This window comes from Diachasmimorpha longicaudata, chromosome 11 (assembly GCF_034640455.1).
Source record: "Diachasmimorpha longicaudata isolate KC_UGA_2023 chromosome 11, iyDiaLong2, whole genome shotgun sequence".
Classification (NCBI taxonomy): Eukaryota; Metazoa; Arthropoda; class Insecta; order Hymenoptera; family Braconidae; genus Diachasmimorpha; species Diachasmimorpha longicaudata.
In genome coordinates, this window is record NC_087235.1 from 3,644,983 (window position 1) to 3,669,636 (window position 24,654).

The following is a 24,654-nucleotide window of genomic DNA, read 5'->3' on the forward strand; positions in this document are numbered from 1 at the left end:
TAAACAATCAGAAGACTCCATTTACCGCGCGTTAATTAATCATCTGGACTCTGAAAACCCCATAAACATCATCGAGAATCACTCCTCTCCCGTCTGCACGTACCTTCCTCAGGTGAAAGGGGCTTGGCATGACGTCAGACAATTTCTGATGCACAACAAACTCAGTGTAGAATAAAACAGACCAGAAATCACAACAAGTGAGTAGAAAAAGACGGGGACAGACGGGGGAACAGATCGTAATGGAGGCGGTGGAGGCGACTCTGCGAGGGAAACGAGTGTTTCATGAGTCCGGCGACAGTGGAGGAGGAGGTGATCTATATGGGACGCAGTAGAAAAAGACGGTGAAACAGCTTGAGGTGGATTAACGGTTAAGGCAAGCGTAACCTTATAGAATCTCTTGGATACTGTAACTCCTGGGCTGATCAGCACTGTCCGTTGCTACTCCACATATTAATATTTTTGTTGGCTTCTATCCCGGAAGCAATCACCACTTTTGCCGCTGAATCGATCGAAACTGAACCGGTTTCCCTGTCTTGTTTTTGTCTGTCTGAAATAAAAAAAAAATAACACTTCTATTCTAGTTGTTTGGGACAGCTGAACTGTTAAGGGGGCAGGGTGACGGTGAGGGGGAGGAGGGGGAGGAGGAGGAGGAGGTGGAGGTGGAGATAGAGCCAATTGAACAAACTCTGCATTCTCAAATATCTGGTGAACACAATGAGTATGGACTTTCGTAATCATTCGAGAAACGGGCCTCGCATCGTAACTTTCGTTACGCACGGTTGGTAACAGCAAAGAGGAGTTAAACTCCTGTACAATTTCCTCAGAATGGTAAAGCGCAGGTATGGAAATAAGTCGCATCCAAGACGACTATTACCTAGTTATCTACGCCCTCTTTCGACTCGTGCAGTGGTATTTCTTGAATTATTCGTAGAATAGGGGGGAACTAATGGGTTCAGGGGGATTATTCATGATTGAGGGGCCTTTTAAATGATTTATTAATTTTATGGAGGTGTAATTGTAAGGCTCAATGATTGTTTTCATGAATTTTCGACTATTTCAGGATTTATCTCCATAATTTCTCGATTCGCAGCGGTTAAAAATGGCATTTATTTTCTACAAAAATAAATGATGCAGATAAATGACGAATTATACGAGATTTATATGTTGAACATATTTATGGAAATGCAATAAACAGGTGTTGAAATCCCACTGTTAATTAACGATATTATGATTATATTTTTTAAACTGATGGGACGGTCTCTGCACAATTTAAAATCTATTTAAACACTTTTAGAATTTTATGAGAGATTAGTTATGATTACAGAGCGTTCTTTGAACAAATCTGCATAAAATTTAGAGGCACAAGTGACGATTTGTATAATAGTTTGAATTAGAGAGATGAAAAATGAATTTTTTTAACGATAAAGCATATAAATCATAAATTAAAGTCGATAATAATGACAAACTTCACCAACTAATTGGAAAGTCATTCTTCTCCACAAGTAGTTCATAAACTTCAACATATAGTTGTGAAAGAAATATTTTCAACAAATGTTTTTCCCCGTGTGCATATTAATGTTTAGAAAATTAAATTGAATAAATTTTCCTGGGTTTTTCAGTTAATGAGAAATGTTTAGTCGTGGGTCTATACTTTCTGTACTTATAGACTGTACCCGGAGACTTTCATATCCCCACAGACAACGAGGTCTTAGCCAGGGGCACGAGCACTCCGTGTTCGACCGGTGAAGGGAACAGATCGCCACATCACTGTGAATTTCACTCAGTGCGCGTGTGAATTTTTGTAACAATTTATTCTTCATATTGAATTCCCATAATTATTCTTCCGTGAGATAATCGAATTCCCCTGATGTGAAGAATAGTCAGTGATGCGTTAGTTGATATTCATATCTGTGATAGCGAGGGAACGATTTTTAATAATTAATCGGTCTGTAAATGGTGAAGGAAACGACATCGAGAATATTTACCTCGATTTTTTATTCGGAGATATCAATGCTCGTTTGGGGGGTACCATGGGGACTTTGATGCCTGACGAGGATCTTGAAAATCGTTGATACATCAAAATAATTAAGTTAACAAGTGAAAGTTCTGGCTCCAGTTGGGACATTGGTGATTTTGTTTCTCATTTCTGACGTTTCTCAGTGAAATAGCAGAGGTTAAACTGCCGGAAAACTCGGAGGGAATAATTGTGAAGTGCTTGAGGACGATAAATGCCACGGATCAGACGATGATCGTTGTCTTCGGGATACTAGTGTCCCTTCTCGGGATATTACCGCTCCAGGCCCAAGGTTTGTTCAATAAATAAATGCCTATCTCCCCCTCCACTCGTTCCCTGAGACTATTATTTTTTTTCTCCCTTGCCGAAGGACACCAGGGTGTGAAATGACTTTCGGATTGAGAAAAAATATTCAATTTTATGCTAATGGTGTTAGCAGTGAATTTTCACGGTCCATAATTCAGGGAGTCTGTCCCTGCTGTTCTCCGGCATTAGGGAGTTGTTTTTTTTTCATTGAGATTTCACCGCGTGTTTTGCGAAATTCAAGAACAAAAAGTCAAGACGCGCGGTCGAGTCTACGCCCACGAGAGCGTTGTCCTCGATGGATTTTCATCGGTCGCAACCGAGGTCGACTGGTTGTATATCCTTCGGAACGGATCAACTCACGAAAATTGAACTCTTCACGTTCATGATCATATTCAACACCTCCACGATCCATAATTGTTGTGGAGTCAATCGTAATTAGAATAGTTTGGCGCACGGAATAATTTTTGGCTTCAAAAGGAGTTGAAATGCGACGATTGGTGATAGGCTGACTACCACATGACAAATTCCGTATAACAATCATAAATATTTAGAATTATGGAAATTACATTCGAATCTAATTGATATTCTTTTGTGATAAAATTTTCCCCCTGCAAATTACATTTTTTTTCGCTAAAAATATTTGTATAAATTATATATATATATTTTTTATTTTTTTGAAGTTACATATTAAATTTTCTTTGTTATGGTAGAACTGCAGCAAAGTTTTAAAACCAACCCTCAGTGTCACTTTATCCCCCAACAATGTCACCCGAACCATGAAACCGCATTTCTAAGGTTTCTAAATATCACCAAACACCACCACAATTACAAATAATTTTTTTTTCTGCCGAACTGAACGTACATTGATTAGTCATGGAGCCCTTCCTCGATCCATAATTATCCTCCAGCCAGCCCTAATCACGACACCCATTCACAGAATAATTTTCCATTTGAAAAGGAATTAGAACGCGTGAATATCACCGCGAAATCTCATTAAAATATTTTTCGGCCGGTAAAGAGGTCAAAAGAGAACCGGAAGTGCGTCCACCTGTTACAAACTGTCCCCCATACGTGTTACCAGTACACCCTACTCGAAGTGCGTTATAAAACCTATTCATCAGTGCACAAAGGAGTAAAGTTTCCGAGCAAAAAAACGAAGAAACAAGAACCGAGAAATTATTGTTTCTCAATGGGTTGAGATTGAGTGCTCCAGAGTCTGCATTCCCTTCCTCTAGATGTTCGGCACATGTGGATATCCTTGAAGTGTTACCGGAGACATGTGGAAACTACTGAGTAACAGGAGAAATAGAGGAGTGTAAAAAATAAATAAATTGTGAAAAGGGGCCTTTGCTTTCGGTGGCAATTGTATCGAGTTGCGCTGTGAAATACAAATCCTGTGGAATTTTTACGTTTGAACATTCTTGTATGGCTCAATTCATAATGTTTACGGTGTCGATCCATTGGGCGGTTGAGACAGGTGTAAACCTCCTTTCAGCTTTTGTAACGTGAATATGAGGAGTCATCATTTCAAATTACTTTCCTCCGGGTTTTTTGATGCTCAATTTCTCAACAATACCCCAGGGCAATTGGGCTTTTTCGTGAAATTTTCTTTATCGCTTACTATGGAAATCAAGTGAAAGACAATAGACACGGATTTTTTTTATTTGAATGGGTAGCTAAAAATTAATTGTGGGGTTTAAAATGAAATGAGTGGGAAATCACTCTCGTGTTGCGTACAGTAGATTTTTGCTAATAAATAAGAAATTTGGTTTGGAATAGTTATTTTGCACATCATTTCCGCCTCGTGTGGATAATCCGTTGATTATTTTGTTTTATCGAATTAGCTGATTTCTCTTCCACTAATTTCGGGCATTTTTTAGTCAATTTTCCACTTTTCCATTTTATTTTTTCGACCAATCGACAATTTGACAAATTGGTCTATCACTTATTATTAATTTCAGAAGGAAATTCATTTTCGAAATACGTAATAAGAATTCTCATGCAATTTCTTCGTTCATTCCTCCACAGATTTTATTACTCTCTGTCTCTCAGCCCCTGCAACTAGAGAAATTTCAATGGTAATTTCAACTGCGAGGGATTTTTCAGAAAAATAAAATAATTACAAATCCAGCCATTCGTCTAAAGTGAAAATTACGTCACAATGTTGCTAACACTAGTAAATCGACCAAATTTTCCTTTAATCGTCAAAGTTTATTGTTACAACAAATATAATTTCTCTACCAATTCTTTTGTAGTCGAACTAACCACTGAAATTTCTCTCAGTGTGAGTTTTCACATTCTTCATTACTCATTATCAATTCAGAATATTTACGATGTCAATTATTGACTGAGATAATTCGACAAGTATAAACCTCCTTTCAGCAATTTTAACCCCATAAAACTGAAAAATATTCGTTAATAGTTATCTTCCCCTTTTCTTCACCGCCAACTTTTCGAGATCATCCGAAGACAATTTCCCTATCTCCATTGAGTCCAAAGAAAGGAGATCATAGATTGATTTTTCCGTTAGATACAGAGCGAATAGCACATATATCCGGATGCGGCCTAGCGTCGCTCTCAATTGCTCGCTCATCAACTCAACCAATTAAGTTTCTCCTCTTCGATTCTGCTCATTTATTTCCGCCTTTTTCACATGCTCGAGTTTTTTATTCACTGATACTCTAGGAGCCAATGCTGTTTTCACATGATTGTACACAAGGTGAGAGGCAAATTAATGCCGGGGAAGGCTTCGGTATCGATGCTCAACAGGCCTTCTCGGTCAATCTGGTTCAATAGGTTTGGTATGATAAAGCGCCAGGGCGTTGGTAAACACGATTTTGTGCTCGCGTTCCTCGGGGGAAATGGACATGAGATACTCCCTCGTGTGGGATAGGCGTAACATTTAACGAAATAAAATCCGATGCATTTAACTGAGATGTTTGCGGTGTTCAACGATAGGACATATGCACGATTACGTAGGCGCAGTTCGCAATGAAAATATATCAGGAATTTTTCCTCCGATTTTTACGAAATGAAAAATCCAACGCTCCCGTTGCTCAGTCCAATGATGGAATTATTCTGCAATGGTACTGGTCGCAATATGACCCTCAGTTCTCACGTTAATTAAATCGGACACACCTGTATCAACGCTGAAAGTCCCTAAGATTTATTTATAATTTTTAGTTATCTCTCTCCGTTTAAAAATTACTCTGGAAAATTTCTACGGATTTTTTTTCAAAGAAAATTCAAGAAACAACTTTTAAAAATTGAAATCCCAATTGATTCTGCGACTGTACTTTTACTTCGGCGGTTCTGACGGTTCCTCTCGATTTTCCGGGAGAATTAGGAGTCAGTTACATTGACAAATTATTGCTGTCACGAATCAATCAACATTCCTCGGTGTACCGCCAGTGAAATTGTTGTCTGCACGACAATTCTCGTCTTTTTGAATTTTGTACTTCATGTATTTTAACTCGAGGACTTTCACTTCGCGATTGTTCGCAGAGTGCAAACAAATTATCGAACCGTATTCTTAATGACTCTATTCCACTATTTACCTTGTGTTCAAATATGTGAGGAGTAAAGGCTACTGGGAAGCCATTAAAAGGGGAAAATATGACTTCGCACGTAGTTTATAATACTATCTATGATTTATATTTTTTGTGCATTTCGGAAGAATTATTACTGCAATTCTTAGTAAACTATCTGAAAGTTTCAGAGACAGTCGATGGAATTTAATCTAATGGGGACAATTCCTAGATTTTTCAACTTGATCTTATCGCGAATTTATCGCTACATTTTTCAATTGTTTATCAGTGAGAGAATAAAAGTCCAAAATTTTCGTGACTTTCCAGTGAATTAAAAAAATTGAGGATCACTCACCTGAATTTTTCACATTTATATAAATCTTAACAGAATAATTATGTAATTGAAACCGAAGAGAAAACTAATTTCTCTTTCGAATTTCCAAGATGAAATTCATAACTTCGGAGTCTAAAAAAATTAACAACGCGTTGCTCGTTGTTTTATAAAATTCTCGTACAAAAATTTACTCGATAATTCCAGTAATTCAACCGCAATTAATACCGAATACATTTCCACAATTGTTGTTACGCATAAAGAGATATAAACTTACCAGCAAATTGTTTCTCGTCTTGTTTCGGGATGTATTCTCTTATAAATGTGCAAATTCCGGTGATTTCATAACAATTTTCTTTCTCTCCGGTGTTAGATAGATACCGAACGGACGTCGTCGATTTCGTAACGGTTTCAGCGATACTTTAGCACTGCTGAGGGTGGTGCACCTTTTACCTTGCCTAGAGAGACAATGGATTGAGAAATCCCATGTGGTGTATACCTGTGCGTGATGAACAAGAAAGAGATGAGAGTGTTTGTTCCAGTATCCAATAGGCGAGAATTTCTTGGTTTTGGAGTTTGAGAACTTTGCTCGTGAAACAGACAATTTTACTTTTTTTGGCCCAAGAATGCACTTTACTTGCCTCGAGTATGGAAGAAGCGGTATATTCGCGTTTAAATAAAAACTCACTTTCGTGCTCGTGCACCATAATTCCCAGACTTTTCTGACAAAACTTTATGTTTTATTTATCATTATGTTTGCCTTCATTCTTCCGGCCCCCGAGGACGTCCAGACAATGTAAAATCATTTCTCTGTTCGCATGACTTTCATTACCATTTACGACAGTTTATTGAATTTTCTATTAAATTTAATTGAATGAGGAATTTTTTATTCTGTAACTTTTCAATTTTATTTTGAAAATTTACAGTTCTGCCTGAATTTTCATTGAATAGATCTTACTGTGCGTGAAATTTCATAAATCTTCTCCACCTAAATCGAATGAAATTCCACCCACAGTGCACTGTCCAAACGTAAAAGTTCCCGAACCATAAAAATTCTTGTGCGTTTCTAAAGTTCATGCTTCACACGATGCGTGGAAAAGATCGACATGTATTTCAAAGAGGCTTTTTACACCGGTATTCAAGAATCGAAGCACATCCAAACTCACGTCACGGTTTAATACCGTTATTTCGGCACTCCAAGGTTTTGTAACCGAGTGACCCAGACCTCCGTACCAAGAAAAACCAAGTGGAGACGGTATGTCAGAGGCCGTTAATGCCTATACCGGTAAAACTAGTGTCACAAAAATTAATCAACACACCAAAGTGGGTTCCAACCCCACTCAAGAAGCTCCTCCATGAATAATCTCCCACTCCAGCCAATTTACCGTCATATTAGACCTAAATTCTTATCTCAATTTTTCAATCTCCTCTCAGGTAGTATTTAGTAAAATATCAATTATCGTTTCGTCAATAATTTTTTGACCGAATTCCCGAATATAGAAATGTCGGTCAGGTTAAACCTCGATGGATAATTCCAGAACGTAAATGATGAGAGAAAATCACCAGCAACTGGTCAAGTTAATGAGCTAACATCCCCAGAAATGACTAGTCAAGCTCGTAAATAATCTCTCATTTGTTACATTTCGATAAAAATCAGTTTAATTGTCGCACTCACACGCGATGAGAATTCCCGATAACAGAATTTACCAGTCTGTCACATTAGAGACTGTGCACACGGTGAAAGCGGCTGAAAGACCGACGAGACGATTAAGTAAAAGTCACATCGTTACTGCAGAAAAAAAAAACCATTAAAAAATGGAGAGAAAAATAAAGAGCGAAGCAAGTCTTTATTTTTCAGTCAAGTGAAATAGCATTTGAATGACTAGTTGCAATATTCTCGAGTACCAACTATTTCCAACTGATGAAATACGACAAATAAAATGTTACATTATTGAGCCAGTAAACGCTGTCTTATTTTTCGTTCCCCAGACATGAAATGTCAAATATCTATTTCATTCAACGGTCAGAAAAACAAATAAATAACTTAACAAACGAATCAACCCATAAATAGACAAATAAAGACCACGAATTAGCGACTTGAAATACCCGAGATTGAGTGAAGTAAAGGTCACTCATAATCGACTGGTTTTCGACTGAGTAATTGATCGCGAGAGAGAGTCAAACCGGAAGGTCACAATCAGGATATTATTTAATATAACAACGACCTTGGACTAACGATCTCCAGGGATATAAAAAAATTACAACTCTCAGTCAGTCGTCGAGAGAACGAAACTCATAATCCTCATGACTTTTCGTCTGAGTAATTAAATACAACTAATGATACACAAGCTAAGATAATATTTTTACCCGTAAACTCTCACTTGGAAACCCCTGACGTGTATCTAAAGGAGTGAAGAAGAAACCTGGCGATACATGACCGCATTTTGTATCATAAATAAAGTAGAAGCATCTGCTGATTTCCTGACTTTCCCTCGGTTAGGAAACAACAAAATGAATCAAACCTATTGAATAAATACAAATGATTTCTTCTCCACCGTTTAAATACGATGATTAACGGTATAAAGAATAAATTATCATTTGGAGTTATGCAAAGTCCGGTGAAACGTGAGAAAACAAGTCACATGTTGACGTTAAAAATAATTGTGAGAAGACACTAGAAAGGGCCCATATGGAAGTTCATTATTCTCAAGGATTAATTCATCATCTCTTGGCTTTTTTTTGACAAGTGTGAATGACCTTAATCCATTGTTACCCATGTTGGACTCCACTGCATTGTAAAACGCACAATTAAAGTCTGATAGCATATGCGGTAGAATTTGCAATGGGGAAAGGTCTGACATTGCGATGCCCAACGGAATTTCCCGTGGGCTTCATCTGTCCGCTTTGAACATGTCTACTGACACTTGGTTTCTTTCAAATACACCTCGGCTTCTCCTCTCATTGAATGTTTACAGCATTGTGGTACCAAGTCTTCGATAATCGTGTCGCATTTTCCGAGTCGGTGTCGTGGACCCGGGGGTCGACGAACGGTAGCTTAAGCGTTGCGCACTGAAAATTATACGGTTGATTTACCTCAGAAATAACTCATTCGAGATCCGTTTCAATTAACTCTGTTCACGTTTTCTGCTTTCCTCCTTTGTTTATTGAATTGCGAGGAAGGTGGCGCAGTGCCACCGGTGGAGGTGTTTGTTTAAGAACAAAATACAATTTCTGGGGATCTGTGAACGATTATGAAACACTTATGTAGTTATGATTCGTAAAAATATTCTGATAAATCGTGAAAATTTTTATTTACGTACTTTTTCTGCTAAGATGCTCATCCAAGTCCCCATATCTTCAATTCCAGCAACAAAATGCGGTCACCCAGCGGTGCCAATGAACTCTAAAGTATCACTGTCAGACGATTCTCTGTCACCTGGTACAATAGCGTCTTACACCTGTGATGCTGGTTACGAGCTCTTTGGGTAAGTTCCAAGATCACCGGGCAATTACCGAGATAATTAACCTGGGTGATGTTTAACGATGTCCTTCTCTCCCACTCACAAACAGTTCGATACACCGCGATAACCACTGGGTGTCTGAATATCACTTAAATTTCCTTGTCTCTTTTGTTCCAAGTTGAATGTTATCTCTCATGTAATTTCCATCTCCTTTTCTTACAACCGGAAAACCATAACATTTTGCTCGTCGACGGAGGCCTTGCGCGCTTGAAATAGATTCCACGTAATTACCAGAATTCACTCGAGCATGAAATCGCCGATGGCGAAGAATATCTCTACATTTGAAATTAATTCAATCCGGCTCATAAGAATTTCATGTATTCAATTGCAATCACGATATTCAGGACTGACCGCAGGCTTCTCCTTCTATCTTCATATCGCAGCTGGAGAAATATTGAAAATGTCATGGACAAGTGGGAAACTTCAGGAAAATCACGTTGAAATAGAGTAGACAATAATTAATCATTAGATTGACATAAAAAATCCGAGAAATTTCGCAATTTCGTAACTAATTTTTTTATGATAATTAATAATTTTTTATAATTAAAAATTTGTGAACTATAAATGACAGTTTCTATTGACTATTTCCATGCGTTCACGCGCATTCATTTTGTCTAAAAATTCGAGGATATCGAGAGGTTTACATGCAGTTCTCACTTAATTACAAAAATCCCGTAATAACTGAACCGAAACTTTCAGTTTTCATCCATTACTCCACGAAATCACGAATTCTCGATGACGAAATTATTACAACATTCAGTCGATCAGAGCACTGATAGAAATACTGAATAAATGTCCCCAAAAATTACGAAAAAACGATAACAAAAAATAGAATAAAACCAACGTGACGTGATTCAACCTGAGATTAAGGCAACAATCAAGCCCCAGCACGTGACCAAATTCACTTCAGTTTCCTAGTTACGTCGACGCATGCCTCCTTACGTTGTCCGACCGACCGAGACCCAGGCGATTTCATCCATTGATAATCGTCATCATTGAAATGCCAACTTTCACCGGAATCATACTGCCCATATTCTTTGTCATCGAGCCCCCGGAATTTCATTGCATCAGTTCCTCCCCAATGGGCTCGTCGACATATTTTTCAAGTCACCAGGTTGTAATCTTCATTTTTTCTCCAGGCAATCCACCTTGACATGCACCAGCCATGGGAAGTGGCAGGGAGAACTGCCGTTCTGTGGTGAGTTGATTGGTTTATTGACATGATTGATGCTCCTGTTGCAATTAGCATAATAAAATCATAACAATTCAACGATAAATCCAGGGACGAACGTTGGGTATCGCAAGCCAGCGAATCAATCTACCACCGTCCGAGGTGGTGATGCTGGTCATGGTAATGATGGAGATGTTGGAACTGAGCACGATGGCAAGAGATGCACTGAGACACAGAGGGAGCCCAGTCCGTGGTGGAGGGTAGATTTGCTCAAGCCTTATGCGGTGAAAGTCGTTCGGGTGACGACCAGAGGCTGCTGCGGTCATCAACCACTTCAGGACATTGAAATTAGAGTTGGTAACAGCAGTGCGGAATTACAGAGGAATCCACTTTGCGCATGGTTTCCTGGAACAATTGGTGAGCGAAGAAATCGAGTCGTTCTTCCGCCAGCTCTTGCTAATCTCGGCATTTCCTGATGTACAAATTGTTTTTATGTCTTCCAGAGGAAGGGATCACGAAGACTTTCGCCTGTGCCAGAGCCCTTGTGGGTCAATACGTTTTTCTTCAGCTTGTCGGGGTTGAGGGGAGCTTGAGCCTCTGCGAAGTCGAGGTTTTTGCTACAGATGGTGAATAGTCTTTGGGAATAGCCTGATTCCTTCGATAATTACCCAGTTGTTTTTTTTTGCAAAATTTAAATATTTTTATGCAATATCATCAACGAGTTCTTCATTTTTTCTCCAATGCTTGGGCTGATTGCAATAGTTTTTTTAAATTACGGTTCTAGATTTGAGACAATCCTTCAAAAACTTTCTCAATTTGCGAATCATCCTTAAAGTTATCGTGAAGGTAGAGGTAGTTTAAATGGAGTAACGTCATATTGCGACCTCGATTACACAACGATCACCATATGCTCCCTTTCAGAATTCTCGATAGACAGATGTGCACACGCAGGAACACCAGCGGAGGCTGATCTGGCAGCGTTCAACTCAACTTGTTATGAATTTGTTGTTACTAAAGGGGGATCCTTCCAGGACGCCAGAAATTATTGCAAGTCCAGAAGCGGTGATCTCGTTCATGGTTTCAAGGTTTGTTATTGGAATAAAAATTTCCTGATGGTGGAAACTGTATTTTCCTTCTCTTCAAAAAATTCTCACATTCTCCTCCCTCCATTACAGGGAATAGCTTCGACCTTCATCCTGACCAACCTCGAGCGACGAAAGGACAAATTAAAAACCCAATTAGTCTGGATTGGTGCCCAGAAGGAGGCATCGATAACAGCAAGAACTTGGCGATGGGTCGATGGTTAGTTGAAATCTCATTCGCGGAAAATAAAAAAAATATTCAATTTCCGGTAATTAAGTATCCGGCGTAACGTAAGTGTCTCCCACGATCGATTCAAGCCAGTTTGATAATGATGATTCGAACGAGCCGATTGTGAGAATTGGGTCGACAATATGGGTGTTAGGTAATACGTTAAAAAATATATCTGAGATGGGGTACATTGAACTCTTAACACGTGTGTATGTACAGTGACTGGATGGTGTACACGCTAGAGTAATACTAAGTGATCATAATTGAAGGGTCTCTGTGAAAATTCTAGCTGGCGGTAATCACGATTATGCAATCACTTTGCTAACGTGTGGTTAGACTATTTATTAGATAATTGTAGGCACGTCAGGATTGAAAGAAAATGGCCAATAGAATTATTGGAAAATAATTTTTGAAAAATATCTCTGACAGTTTGAAATACTGCTGGAGAAACTGTCGCACTCGAAATTTATGCCTCAATGATTGGTATAAATATCAGGGCAAAATGAGTCGTGAAAGTAAATGCTCATTGTGATTCACAGGAAGTTGCACCTTTCGTGCTCAAGTATCCATATAAAATAATAGAATGGCCCTGTACTTTGTAATCCATCCACGACAAGTGTGGACTGCAGCAACTGGACAAGTTGATGATAAAACAAAACTAATTTCACAATTTTTTATTTTTCCTTTCGTATTTTGTAATTTAGGAGAGACTGTGCATAAGCCGTCATGGGGAAAGGATCAGCCGAATAATTACAATGGTGAACAGAATTGCGTCGTGCTTGACGGAGGGAGAACCTGGCTTTGGAACGATGTTGGATGTAATTTGGACTATCTCCACTGGATTTGTCAGAGCAGTGAGTGAAGAATTCCCTGAACAATTCATTGAACCTCAGCAGTTCAATTTCCTTACCGAACTGCATTGAATTTTCGCAGAAGTAAATTCCCCAAATTCACATGTAGCAAAGGAAGAGAATGTAAAATATTGTGATGACATCATCAATTGAACAGTTGAATTATCAACACAGTTGTCGCAATGAACGAATGTGCTACCAATTTTTCAGAACCCTCTGTGTGCGGAAGCCCGGAAAAGCTCGAGAACACGACGATTTTAGGAACGAAACGTTCCATCGGCTCCACAATCGATTACACCTGTCCAGACGGTTACATGCTCGTCGGTTCTAAATCTAGAACATGTGAGCCGAATGGTTTCTGGAGTGGTGAGCCGCCCTCCTGTAAATTCGTGGACTGTGGACCCCTTCCAGACTTCGAAAATGGCCAGATAACTCTTGTCAACAAGCGCACAACCCACGGGGCATTCGGGGACTACGTCTGCAAGAAGAATTATACACTAGTTGGAGATGCCAGGAGAAGATGTGGAGATGGGGCCATTTGGAGTGGACATCAACCGCAATGTCTCTGTGAGTCGCCCTTTCCAATTTCCCTCGGTCATTGATAACAAAGTGAATCTATAGTTTATCTATATTTTATTATTTTTTACTCGCAGTCGATTGGTGTCCAGATCCTCCGGATGTCACTGGTGGTGTAGTGACAACCACCGGGAAACGTGCTGGCTCGACGGCCACTTACACCTGCCAGAATGGCTTCATTCTTTTCGGAGACAACGTAAGTACTTCCAACAGAGAAATAAAGTAATAATCACATGCCTCATCATTACGTAAAGCGCGTCCTTGAGACCTGCGTCAATTAACGTCCAGCGTTATTACTGTGTTTTTTTTTTCAGAAGATATTTAGAATAGTGGAACGCTAAATTGCAAATGTGCCAAGAACGAAATAATTGTTAATGTCTATATACGATTAAAGAACCGTTTTGGTGTCTGAGGATCTTGAAATTCCTTCGCTTGGTGAGAATTAACTGTTTCGACTGAAAAATGATGGCTTTTTGTGGTACAATGGAAATTTTGTAATCGTTGAAATTCAGGCCTTCGATTTATTTTTTGTATTTATGTATGTATTTTTTCCGTAATATATAAGTATACTATTCTGCGATTTTAACTAAATATTTCTCTCTGTCGATCCGAGTCACGAACAATATTCTTCTTCATGAGAAAAATTCAAGACAATTGATTAAGAAGAACACAATTCAACAGACTATAATGTCATAAACCTACATTCTGCGAGGAAATGATTTGCAAAATCTCCATTCGTCATCGTATTCCTACTTTATTAGCAAAATAGCTGTACTATAATAGAGAAAAAAATAATTACTGACACGGTATTCATGAAATTAAAAAACGGTTTCGCTTCTGAGTGCCTTGGAATGTCTTTCATCAGCGAGAATGAACGGTTTATTAAAAAACAATTCTTGACATATTTTTTTTTAATTCGCAGGTACTGACGTGTGAAATTGGAGGCAATTGGTCAGGTAAAGCACCTCAATGTCGGTTTGTCGACTGCGGTGCCCCGGCCCAAGTCGAATTTGGAACTGTGGAATTGCTTAATGGAAGTACAACTGTGGGAAGTTCAGCGGTTTACACGTGTCAGCCGGATTATTGGTTAGTGGGTGAGCGAAAGCACGAGTGCACCAGGGAGGGAAAATGGAGCGATGAAACACCATCTTGCGAGTGTAAGCTCATTGTTATAGTAACGACGTCCATGAAATTGCAATTAGATCGATGAAACTTCACGATTTTTATCCCCTCGTTGAAGATTGTTTCTAGCGAACCAAAATTCATACTTTGAGACCACTTAAGGTTCGGCTAATTAAAAAGCCCAGGGGGTGAGGAAACTTGAGAAAAATTGGAATAAAAAATTGTTTGTGCTTTCAGTGATTACCTGCGAAGAGCCGGAAATACCTCAGGGGAGTTACGTTGTTGGGTACGACTTGAATGTCCACAGTTCGATCCTTTATCACTGCGAATCCGGATATTTAATGCACGGAGAGGCGAACCATACTTGCGAGAAGACTGGTGAATGGTCCGGACGGGTGCCAACCTGTGAATGTACGTAAATAGATTTTTTAAATTTTTTTAATTTTTTTACGTCGACATTTTCGAAGAAAAATTGATTGATGAATTAAAAACATATGTTATGCAGACACTATAATTCCCAAAAAAAATTCTAGGACTAGGGCTAAAAATTTTCTTTAGGAAAACCGTGAAAATTTAAACAAATGAAATGAAATTTAATGTCAAATTTAATGTCTGAAGAATTCCCTTGCAACTGCGTCTGCAGCACGTTCATCAGTTGAATTATTAAAAAATTCTAGACATCGATTGTGGAAAGGTCCTGCCAGTTCCGAACGGAGTTGTCAATTATGTCAACAGTACAACACATTTAGGCAGTGAAATCACCTACAGCTGCACCCGAAACTATCGACTGAATGGCGTAACTAGGAGATACTGTCTTGATAATGGACAGTGGAGTGACGCAACACCAAAATGTGAAGGTAAACCTATTGCCCACGATTGTGATTAATGATTAATACTGTGGATTAATATAACATCATGGTCACCTCGACACAGAGATCCGGTGTCCTGAGCCAGTCCTTGCGGAACACGGAATACTGTCGGTGACTGGGAACGATCGAATGTACGGCAGGACATTGATCAGAACGGGGACTGCTGAGAATTCAAATACTGGTGCGACCTCGTACAAAATTGGTGCACTCGCCAAGTACAGGTGTGAGAGGGGCTACAAGGTCATTGGTGAACCATTGTCAACGTGCGAGGATAATGGAAAGTGGAGTGGAGACGTGCCACAGTGCATTTGTAAGTCAAATTCGCGATTTTTCCGAAGTAATCAAGAGATTGATTGCTGCTTTATGAGCATTTTTTTTCGAGATTCTAATCATGAAAAAAGTCAGGAAATGGAAATGACGTAAAATCGATCCGGGGCATCAAAATGAGGGGCGGGGGAGGGTTTTAATAAGGAGCAGTACCTCTGCTCAATTAAATTTCGCAAAAGTCGATTTTCAAAGTGACTAAATCCTAGATCTGGCTCCGAGTGCTGGGAAAAAAAATTATCCTCATATCTTTGACAACTCTAATGGTTCCATTGATAGCTAAGGGATGGAATCGACTTTAGTTAAATGAAAACAATTATCAACCCCTGTCTCTGACCCTCAGGTTCAATCCTCGTTACACCATATCTAAAAATGTCGAAATTGAAGTCCAGTGTTCAATTAAATTAACCGACTTCTAATATTCACGTCTAACAAAAATAATGAAATCTTGAAAAATCAGTTGTGGACTGTGGAAAACCCGAAAATACTCAACACGGTCACTACACCCTGACATCAAACGCGACCTACTACGGGGCAGCTGCTATCTACGAGTGCGATGGTAATTACGAGCTCGATGGATTTGCCAGACGTCTCTGCCTCGAGAATGGTACCTGGAGCAGTGAGATGCCAATTTGCCGTGAAATAAGGTGCAAAGATCCGGAAAAAGTAACGCCACTCGAGACACAAGTGTCAACCCACAGTGTGGGCGGTGTTGCACATTACAGCTGTCCACGTGGGTACTACATGGAAGGAAATGGCACACGTATCTGTCTGCAGAATGGATCTTGGAGTGGATCTATGCCAGCGTGTTTCGGTAATTTTTCATCATGTATCACGTGGATATTTTTCGTAAGGTGTATTGGGAAAGACTAGCTCCTTATGACGTATGACTTTTGCAGCGTTCGATTGCAAGCATCCGGGCCCGATAGACAATGGACGAGTTATCGTGGTGAATGGATCAACTCTTTTCAGTGGAGCTGCTGAATATCATTGTCTACCGCAGTATGAGAGGATTGGGCCCTTTTTGAGGAAATGCTTGGAGACAGGAATGTGGAGTGGCGAAGAACCTAAATGCGAGAGTGAGTGTAAAATTAGTTAATTAATACTTCATTCATTTTAGTCGCGTGGAAGCCACTATTTGAATTTAATCAAATTTTGAAAAATTTGTTGGTCAATCTAAAAATTTCTTCCTATCGCTTTTGCTCCATTTTCATTTCAGTGATTTCAAACGAAGTTGCGGAGCAACAGGGCGTCGGCACAAGCGTAGGAATTGGCGCGGGCGTTATTATAATTATCCTGATAATACTGGGACTCGTTTATCTCCGATTGAGAAAAGCAACTCCCGTTAAAAATACCGAGAATGTCCAGGCGGCGGAGAGAAAAGAGGACCAGAATGCGGCGGTAATGTCTTATGCGAGTTTGAACGATGGAACGACGAATAGAATGTACGAAAATGTTCCTGAAGATGGGCTCTATGATAATCCCTACAGCGTTAGTGGAAGTGCCTACGGGTGAGCATAAAAATTCTCTCAAAAATTCCAAATCGACTTAAATTATAGAACAAATTCAGTATTTAGGACTCAACAATGGATTTATCAGTCGAGCAAAGCCACCACATACGGATTGGTTTGTATTTAGTCCAGAAAAAAATTAATTCCTTCGCCAGTTAATTAAAAAAAATGAATTATGAATATGCGACTAATGAAATTAAATTTAAACAATCCCCTGCCCTCAATTGAACTCTAGATGATTGTATCTGCCGGTGCGTGCGCCTCTCGATCATATTCTGTTCAATATATTGCAGGTACTCCAATGGGAGGAGAACGTACTCCAGATCGGGACACTACGAGGCCGAGCCAGGGCCGAGAAATGGCATCACCATAAACGGCGTATCTGTTCGATAATTTTTTCAACTCAAACCACACAACAATGTTATCATTAAGAATTAGCAATGCCTCATTATTTATAATCGATTGTAAATACAATTCGAATGACGACATGAAAAATTGTATCAGCAGAAGAAAGAGAAGAATAAAATTCTTCTGTTCTCAATTATTTTGGTCTTGTGGGAGGTTCAAAGACCACGACTGTAAGATTTGTGTATATATCACACCCTCAGATGGGTCTATTTTTCATAGTTTTATGTATTTTATTATTATTTTTGTAGATTTAAGGTGAATAAAGCCGATATTGTTAAGTTTGGGGAGTGATGATTCACCCAGCTCGTCCTTGAAGAATATTAAATCCTACTCTAGTGGAAATTAAATAGTCTAGTCGAAAAATCCTTGAAATTCAGGTGAAAATTTACTTCGTATTTAACTTCCACTCAAGAAATTTTGTTCGTGGAAGAAGGTCCATAGATATGAGAATCCACAAGGTCAACTTCCCAATTTAATTAAAATTCAATACATTTACACCTCCGTACCCTGCGTATCCAAATTAACGTGATTATTTTTACATGCACTTGACCCCGGTCTTGTTGCAAAATAACGATAGGTATTCTCAGGTCCATAAAAGGAGATGAATCATACGATGGCTTTGGTTCTCCAAATACGGAAATTGGAACAAGAAAGGACGGTCTCTCATGTTTATTATCAAACTCAAGCAGCAATTAATAGGTTCCAAAATGTTCATCAAGGGTATAGGTATAGGATAAGGGCAGTGTCTTGTGAAAAACCACTTATTCAGGAAGGAGTTAACTCTGAAAGTGACCATGAACCCCGTGAAACCCTTTCAAATGGAAAAAGGGTTTCTCGCATTTCCAGCGACTCGCCGCCATATTCTCGCAGTTCTCCCCTCCCACCGCAGATGTCGCCGGTGTTCACGACAGCGGGTGTGGTGAATGGTTCTCTGAACGATCAGTGACGCGAGTGTTGTTCTCTGTTTCGTACGGACGTATCAGACTCGATATCTCATCCCAATCATCTTTGAAGCATTTTGACTCGTAAGTTATTCACAAAACTTCGTAACAAACCGTGTTATCGATCTTAAATAAGCCAGATACGCAGAAAACACTGGGATACAGATAGCAATGAGAGATTTGGAAATACAGACAGGCCCAGTAGTGAAGCCGCCATTGTGTGTACAGTCATGTCGGATGTAAAATAAATGGAATACATTCCAACTGTTTGAGTCATCCTCGAACGTTTATCCTCTCGAAAGAGACCTTTATCATCATTTTGCTTCAGAAATTTTGGGTGTCGATGAACCTTCGTAGGGACTTGGGGGAAATGGGGTTAAGGGTAGGGTTCTGGTTTTTTGATGCCAAATTACTTGTCTTTATGGCTTACGTGGGGAGTGTGGTAAATATTTTAAAAGTTTGTGGGAGTATCTCACATAAATTTGGACAATTAATTGTCTTTACTAACAGAGTGAAATGTTTTACTTAGTAATAATCTGAATTTCGGAGTCATCCTTCAATATTTATGGTCTGTTGGAAAAATTCTTTGTCATTGTTTTAGGACAACAATATTGATGTTTCATTGGGGAAATAGAATATTTTTTTTCTTTAATTGGGAACGCAATTGATGCTAATTTCGTTTTTTTTTCTGTTAATTTTAATCACTCCAAATTTTTCTTGAAACTAAAAAAATAATATCTGGTGAAATTTTCCGAGATGAGATTTTTAACTGATTGGATAAAATTCTAGAATAAATTTACGTAATCAATTTCTTGCCTTTCCTATCAAACGATAGTATTTTATTACTTCTTCATGACGAATATCTCACACTGAGCTCTAAATCAGTGAAGTTTAACGACCCCTTTTCCCCTGTCAGAAGCCAGAAAGAATTATTTATATCCCAATCTCGGTTTCACTGAGTGAAAAGTTCTCTGTTGACGTTGGTAAATTTTTTGATGGCTTCGATTTCTAAACTTGAGCCGTTTGTTTTGGTTAAAGATTGAGTACATCGAGCCATGTCAGCAAGAAAGACAGCTGGTCGTCGTGGTACGACAAAAAAGAGGGCACAACGAGCCACATCAAATGTATTCGCTATGTTCGATCAGGCACAGATTGCCGAGTTCAAGGAGGCATTCAACATGATCGATCACAATCACGACGGATTCATCGATAAGGAGGATCTCCATGATATGCTTGCATCTCTAGGTAACGTCTCGTTCCCCGCGAGGGGACTATTGTCGAGAGAAACTCTAGGTTTCAATGTCTTGATTAATTTTAGGCAAAAATCCTACTGATGAGTATCTTGAGGGCATGATGAATGAGGCCCCAGGACCCATCAACTTCACTATGTTCTTGACTCTCTTCGGTGAACGTCTGCAGGGCACTGACCCTGAAGACGTCATCAAAAATGCATTCGGCTGTTTCGATGAAGAAAACAATGGGCACATCAATGAGGAGCGATTGAGAGAACTGCTCACCACGATGGGAGACAGGTAATTTAATTTATTGAGTTTAATTGTTGCATGATTTTTGGGAATTTAATACTGAATTATCTATTTATCAGATTCACGGATGATGATGTCGACGAGATGTACCGCGAAGCCCCCATAAAAGGCTCAATGTTTGATTATCTGGAGTTCACCAGAATCCTGAAGCACGGAGCCAAGGACAAGGATGAACAGTGAAATAAATCCAGCATTTAATCCTCCCAATGCTTTCACTTTTCCTTGTAGCTCTCGAAGGCATTGAGGAGCCTCCAGGTCGTTATCTGCATCGAGGAAATCATTCACTAAATTAAGGGATCTGGCATTTACATTCGTACGTATACACGCGATATCGGGAGTCATAAATTCAATTCATTCTGCCACGTTACTTAATCCTCGATGTCAGTATTGCATTTCTCTCCAATATCCGATTTTTCGGGATTTTTTTTTAATTAAAAATCGTCGAGTAAACCATGTTCAGAAAAAAATTACACGAAAAACGTCAGTCATGGGAAATTGAGTAAGTGTGTGGACACTTGTAAAATATATTATATATGTTAATTAACTGTCGTAGAATCGGCATTTGTATTTTAATATAATGCATACTAAAAATTAGATGTCAAAATTGTTTTTCTTCATTCCTTCATCATTTCTCGAAAATGACGGTTCAACCGGTTTGCCAAATACCTCTGAAAATTAACAGATATTTAAGATTGTGGAGATAAAACTAGAGCAGTGGAGGGGACCACAACAAATAAAAATAACATGATGTCCCCCATTTTTAAATGCATTAATATAGACTTGGGAAAATGTCCTCAACACCACCATCGACGAAGAACAATCCTATGACGAATTGTCGTGTAACCGTTTTACCTATTCAACCATTTCTGCTCGCAAAAAAAATATTCACCGAGCTGCCGACAGAGATGTTATGGCTCACAGGCTTCAGTGACACACTTTTTACCCCCAACGATTCACCGTGACAAATGAGAATACCCGTTTTTTTTTCATTCCAAAACCAAAGATCCAATTCTCCAAGTTCTATTCGTTCTTTTTGTCCCCACGAAGCCACGTCTTTCACTCTGGACCAATCTCCCTTGTATTACAGCAAGTAACTCGAGCATGTGATTAATGAAAAAATGAAAGGAAACAGAGCAAAGGAATTGAACGAAAACATTTACGGTTATTACTCTATCTTTATTAGTAATTTCATGGTTAAACAATTTCAACCGAAACACTGCTCGCGATTGAGTTTTATCAGCGTCCCAGTGGTATTGGTAATTATAAACGAGATAATGCAGGCAAATGTACAGAGCAGTTACCCAATTAAATATCAATGTACTGAGCCTTCCGAAAAGGGAGTGAGTCATTCTTCATTAACTGACAATTACTTCATCGTTATCCACAATTCATGATGTCATCTATTTATAAATAATTATCTAACTCCACCCTCTCGCCATCAGTCAAACTATATTCATGAAACAGTTTGTCCCTACGAATGTCCCCATTAAAAAAAATGTTTATAACGCGCCCCAGATATTAGAAAAATTTTAACTATCTCCACTAGGAGGTTCATATCCCTGTGAAATTCATAGCTCTCTATTACAAATAATTCTGTCTCCATCGTCTCGCGCTCAGTCAATTCTCGAATCAAAAATAGAAACGTCAATGAAGTCTATTCGATCCTGAGGAGACAGTCGCACGTGTTCCAAGATAAACATCTCAGTTTAATGCGTTGAACTGCGTGAATCGGAAGAACCCTTGGCTTTCTTCATCGAGGCCTTCCCTTTGAATCTAATGAAAAATGAATCTTCCCCACACACACCGAGAAAATTACAACTTGAAAAAGTCGTGGTTTGATACGAGTGGGGGAGTTAAACAGCGTCAGTGTTGTCCAGCGTCTGCGCACGACGCTACGGTATAACCAATAGACTCCGCAGTACAGCTTTCACGTTCCGAGTGTGCGGTGTTTGTTCTGTTCCATTCCGTCACTCCTTCGAACATCTCTCACCACCAGTGATGATACTGTTAATAAATGGGAATCCGTCGATGGTGAACAATTGTCGTATTGTTGTTAACCGGCAGTGATTCGAGTGAGTGGAGCAAGAGTTGCCGGACGCCGGACGCACCTAGGACCTCGACCTATCAACACAATTTCCATTTTTTTTCCCCGTTCCCTCCCTCTGCGCCAATTTTTGTGCCTTTTGTTCCGGGGCCATTCGAGTGGAGGGAAGGATTTGAAGAAAATAAAAATGGAGGGGAGACAGCCTGTGGGGAGCCTTGCTGAGGGATGTGCAAAGGAATATCCGGGTTTTTAATCGATCACCGGGAATAATAGGGACGAATCAATAGCCCAGTGCCAACGACCTCGGATCATCAAGATTTCAACAAATGTGATTGTGACGAGGGGTTTTTTTAAACTGTGATTTATCCGTGAGGAATCCTCCGGGGAATACTGTGATCAGCTGTTCCTGCACGTTCCTCACGTCGGACCCATCCAGGTGAGTCCTACAAATAAACACGACCATTATTTATTTCCCTGAATCATTCACGATTTTTTTTTATCCCCGAGATTATCGGCATTTTAGGGGATAAAGACCAATCAGTTCAGGAAATCAAGAACCCAAATATTTATTTTCCTTTGTATTTATTTTACTAAGTCGACAGCCTTGGACTGAACCAAGTATTGGTGTCCGTGTTGACGAAGCGATAAGACAAAAAGCACGTGACTGAGAATGCAAATAGACAGTCGGTGGGGAGTAGCACCTCGAGGACTCGATTCCCTCCAATTAGGACAATCAGTTGTATTTTTTTCCCCTCAACTCCCGGCTTTTCTTATTAAACGGTGCATTCGCTTCTGGCAGTGTTCATTACCTATCGACACGATCTATCTTGAATGCAGCAAATCAACGGCCAAGGCCAATACATACTTTGCACCCATACTTTTATTATCCAATATTTATAGCTTCGCAGGGGATAAAGAGACCTGCGTAAAGAAGCCGACGATTTTTACCTCGTATTTTGTTTTATATTCTTCTTGTTTATTTTTAGATTTTTTTTTTGTTCACCCAGTGGAGGAAAAACCATTCAGTCGTATCAACTGATGCACCATTTTGATAAACCAGCAATTTTTTTGGGGGATACTGTGACCTTTTGAAACGGTCTCGTGACCTCAATAACTGGGCCAATGTGTCCTCTATCAATTCCCCCAGGACACTCGCCACCCTGATAACGTAATCGTATGGTTTCCAAGTGGAAAATATCACTCAATCCGTGCATTCTAGTGCGTGTTAAACTGGTAGTAATGAGACACTGTGAATCCTCGCTATTACGTAAGATGATTTTATCCCCGAGGCTGATGAAAAATCCGATGAACAAGGTGAAAACTAATATTCTCACTCGAGTTAGAAGATTAGATTTTTTTTCGTCTATTTTTCCGCGCTCGTGGAGAGGGGAAAAAAAATTGCCGGGACGTATTGGTTTCTCACCACTTCCGGCTGACTCTTCTTGCGACCCATTTTAATGCCCCGTGGGCATTATATTACAGTCAATCACTGCCACTTTAGTTTCACTGCCAACATAATGTAGACCGCACCGAATAGGTCAAACCCAATGAGTGTTCTATACACATGATTATTCCCATTGGTTGAGAACGAGTATCAGAATGAATTAAAAGGAATCAATGGGGGATGTTTTATGGCCCCAGAATTGCGCTCGTAAAAGTAACTGATGTGGTTGAATGTTAGATGAAATTTAAGTAAAATTAAATCGAGTCGATAGTGACTGAATTATGGACAGGGGACGATAATTCAATTAGAATGGAAATAATTCCGGGGTTTACATCGGCGAGGACGGCGAATAATCTAAATTCTAGGCCAATTAAGTCGTGCCAGCTTCGTGTCTAATTCCTCCACGAGCTGGTGGTTTTTTTCCAGTGTCCGGGTTTTTTTTTCTAAACCCCTGACTGTCGGCCCTTTAACTCGCTTACATCACGGTACCGCGTCATTCCTCGGCGGTGTCTGAATGAACTTCTTCGTTATGCTCATTGCACTGTCGTGCTGGTAATTACGAGAAACGTGAGTGCATGCGAAGTATATTCGTGCCACTGTGCCAGTCGAGATTTTCTTCGATTTTATGAAAATGGGATTTGGAAAATATCCAAAAATCTCTTGACCTTTTCCTGGTTGAATTTCCGTGGAACAGGTGTAATTAAATATAAAAACACCCCATGAAATCACTTATGATCCTGGATGAATTATGTGACGATTAAACATTTTACGATTATCGATTCTATTTTCAAACTTTTTCGGTCTCCTTTGATTCTCACCGCTCAATTATTTTTTCCCTC

General features: G+C 39.4%; 3 protein-coding genes and 1 long non-coding RNA gene across 7 annotated transcripts in view; 3 read left to right on the forward strand and 1 right to left on the reverse strand.

Annotated features, from left to right (window-relative positions):
- The window catches only part of LOC135167310 (myosin regulatory light chain sqh), a 35,588-nt gene extending 14,667 nt beyond the window's left edge, over positions 1-20,921 (forward strand). Inside the window, exons 1-4 of one of the 2 annotated variants that reach the window (XM_064130380.1) lie at positions 18,715-18,867; positions 19,822-20,028; positions 20,102-20,315; positions 20,387-20,921. In XM_064130380.1, the coding sequence (XP_063986450.1) occupies positions 19,839-20,028; positions 20,102-20,315; positions 20,387-20,507 (525 nt within the window). In that variant the 5' untranslated portion in view covers positions 18,715-18,867; positions 19,822-19,838 and the 3' untranslated portion in view covers positions 20,508-20,921. Of the gene's footprint in view, positions 1-18,714; positions 18,868-19,821; positions 20,029-20,101; positions 20,316-20,386 lie in introns of those variants that run through there. The other variant, XM_064130381.1, reaches the window with a different exon arrangement.
- On the reverse strand, positions 12-10,043 carry LOC135167312 (uncharacterized). Its single transcript, XR_010299834.1, has 4 exons — positions 9,499-10,043; positions 9,272-9,417; positions 6,456-6,677; positions 12-547 (listed from the first exon to the last, which is right to left on the reverse strand). It is a non-coding gene; the product is annotated as an uncharacterized LOC135167312 (long non-coding RNA).
- LOC135167297 (sushi, von Willebrand factor type A, EGF and pentraxin domain-containing protein 1) lies at positions 1,710-18,121 on the forward strand. The gene is made up of 18 exons (XM_064130342.1): positions 1,710-2,306; positions 9,546-9,663; positions 10,839-10,897; positions 10,982-11,287; positions 11,374-11,496; positions 11,792-11,955; positions 12,046-12,172; positions 12,886-13,035; positions 13,243-13,599; positions 13,686-13,804; positions 14,531-14,765; positions 14,968-15,141; positions 15,408-15,587; positions 15,664-15,909; positions 16,384-16,737; positions 16,823-17,002; positions 17,143-17,434; positions 17,728-18,121. Exons 1-18 carry the CDS (start codon positions 2,246-2,248, stop codon positions 17,825-17,827), a joined length of 3,345 nt encoding a protein of 1,114 aa, XP_063986412.1. The 5' UTR covers positions 1,710-2,245; the 3' UTR covers positions 17,828-18,121.
- A 1,294-nt stretch (positions 20,922-22,215) lies between the features above and the next one.
- The window catches only part of LOC135167305 (uncharacterized protein), a 33,179-nt gene continuing 30,740 nt past the window's right edge, over positions 22,216-24,654 (forward strand). The window contains exon 1 of one of the 3 annotated variants that reach the window (XR_010299833.1): positions 22,216-22,807. The gene's annotated coding sequence lies outside the window, so the exon portion shown is untranslated. The remainder of the gene's footprint in view (positions 22,808-24,654) is intronic. The other 2 variants (XM_064130374.1, XM_064130368.1) reach the window with 2 other exon arrangements.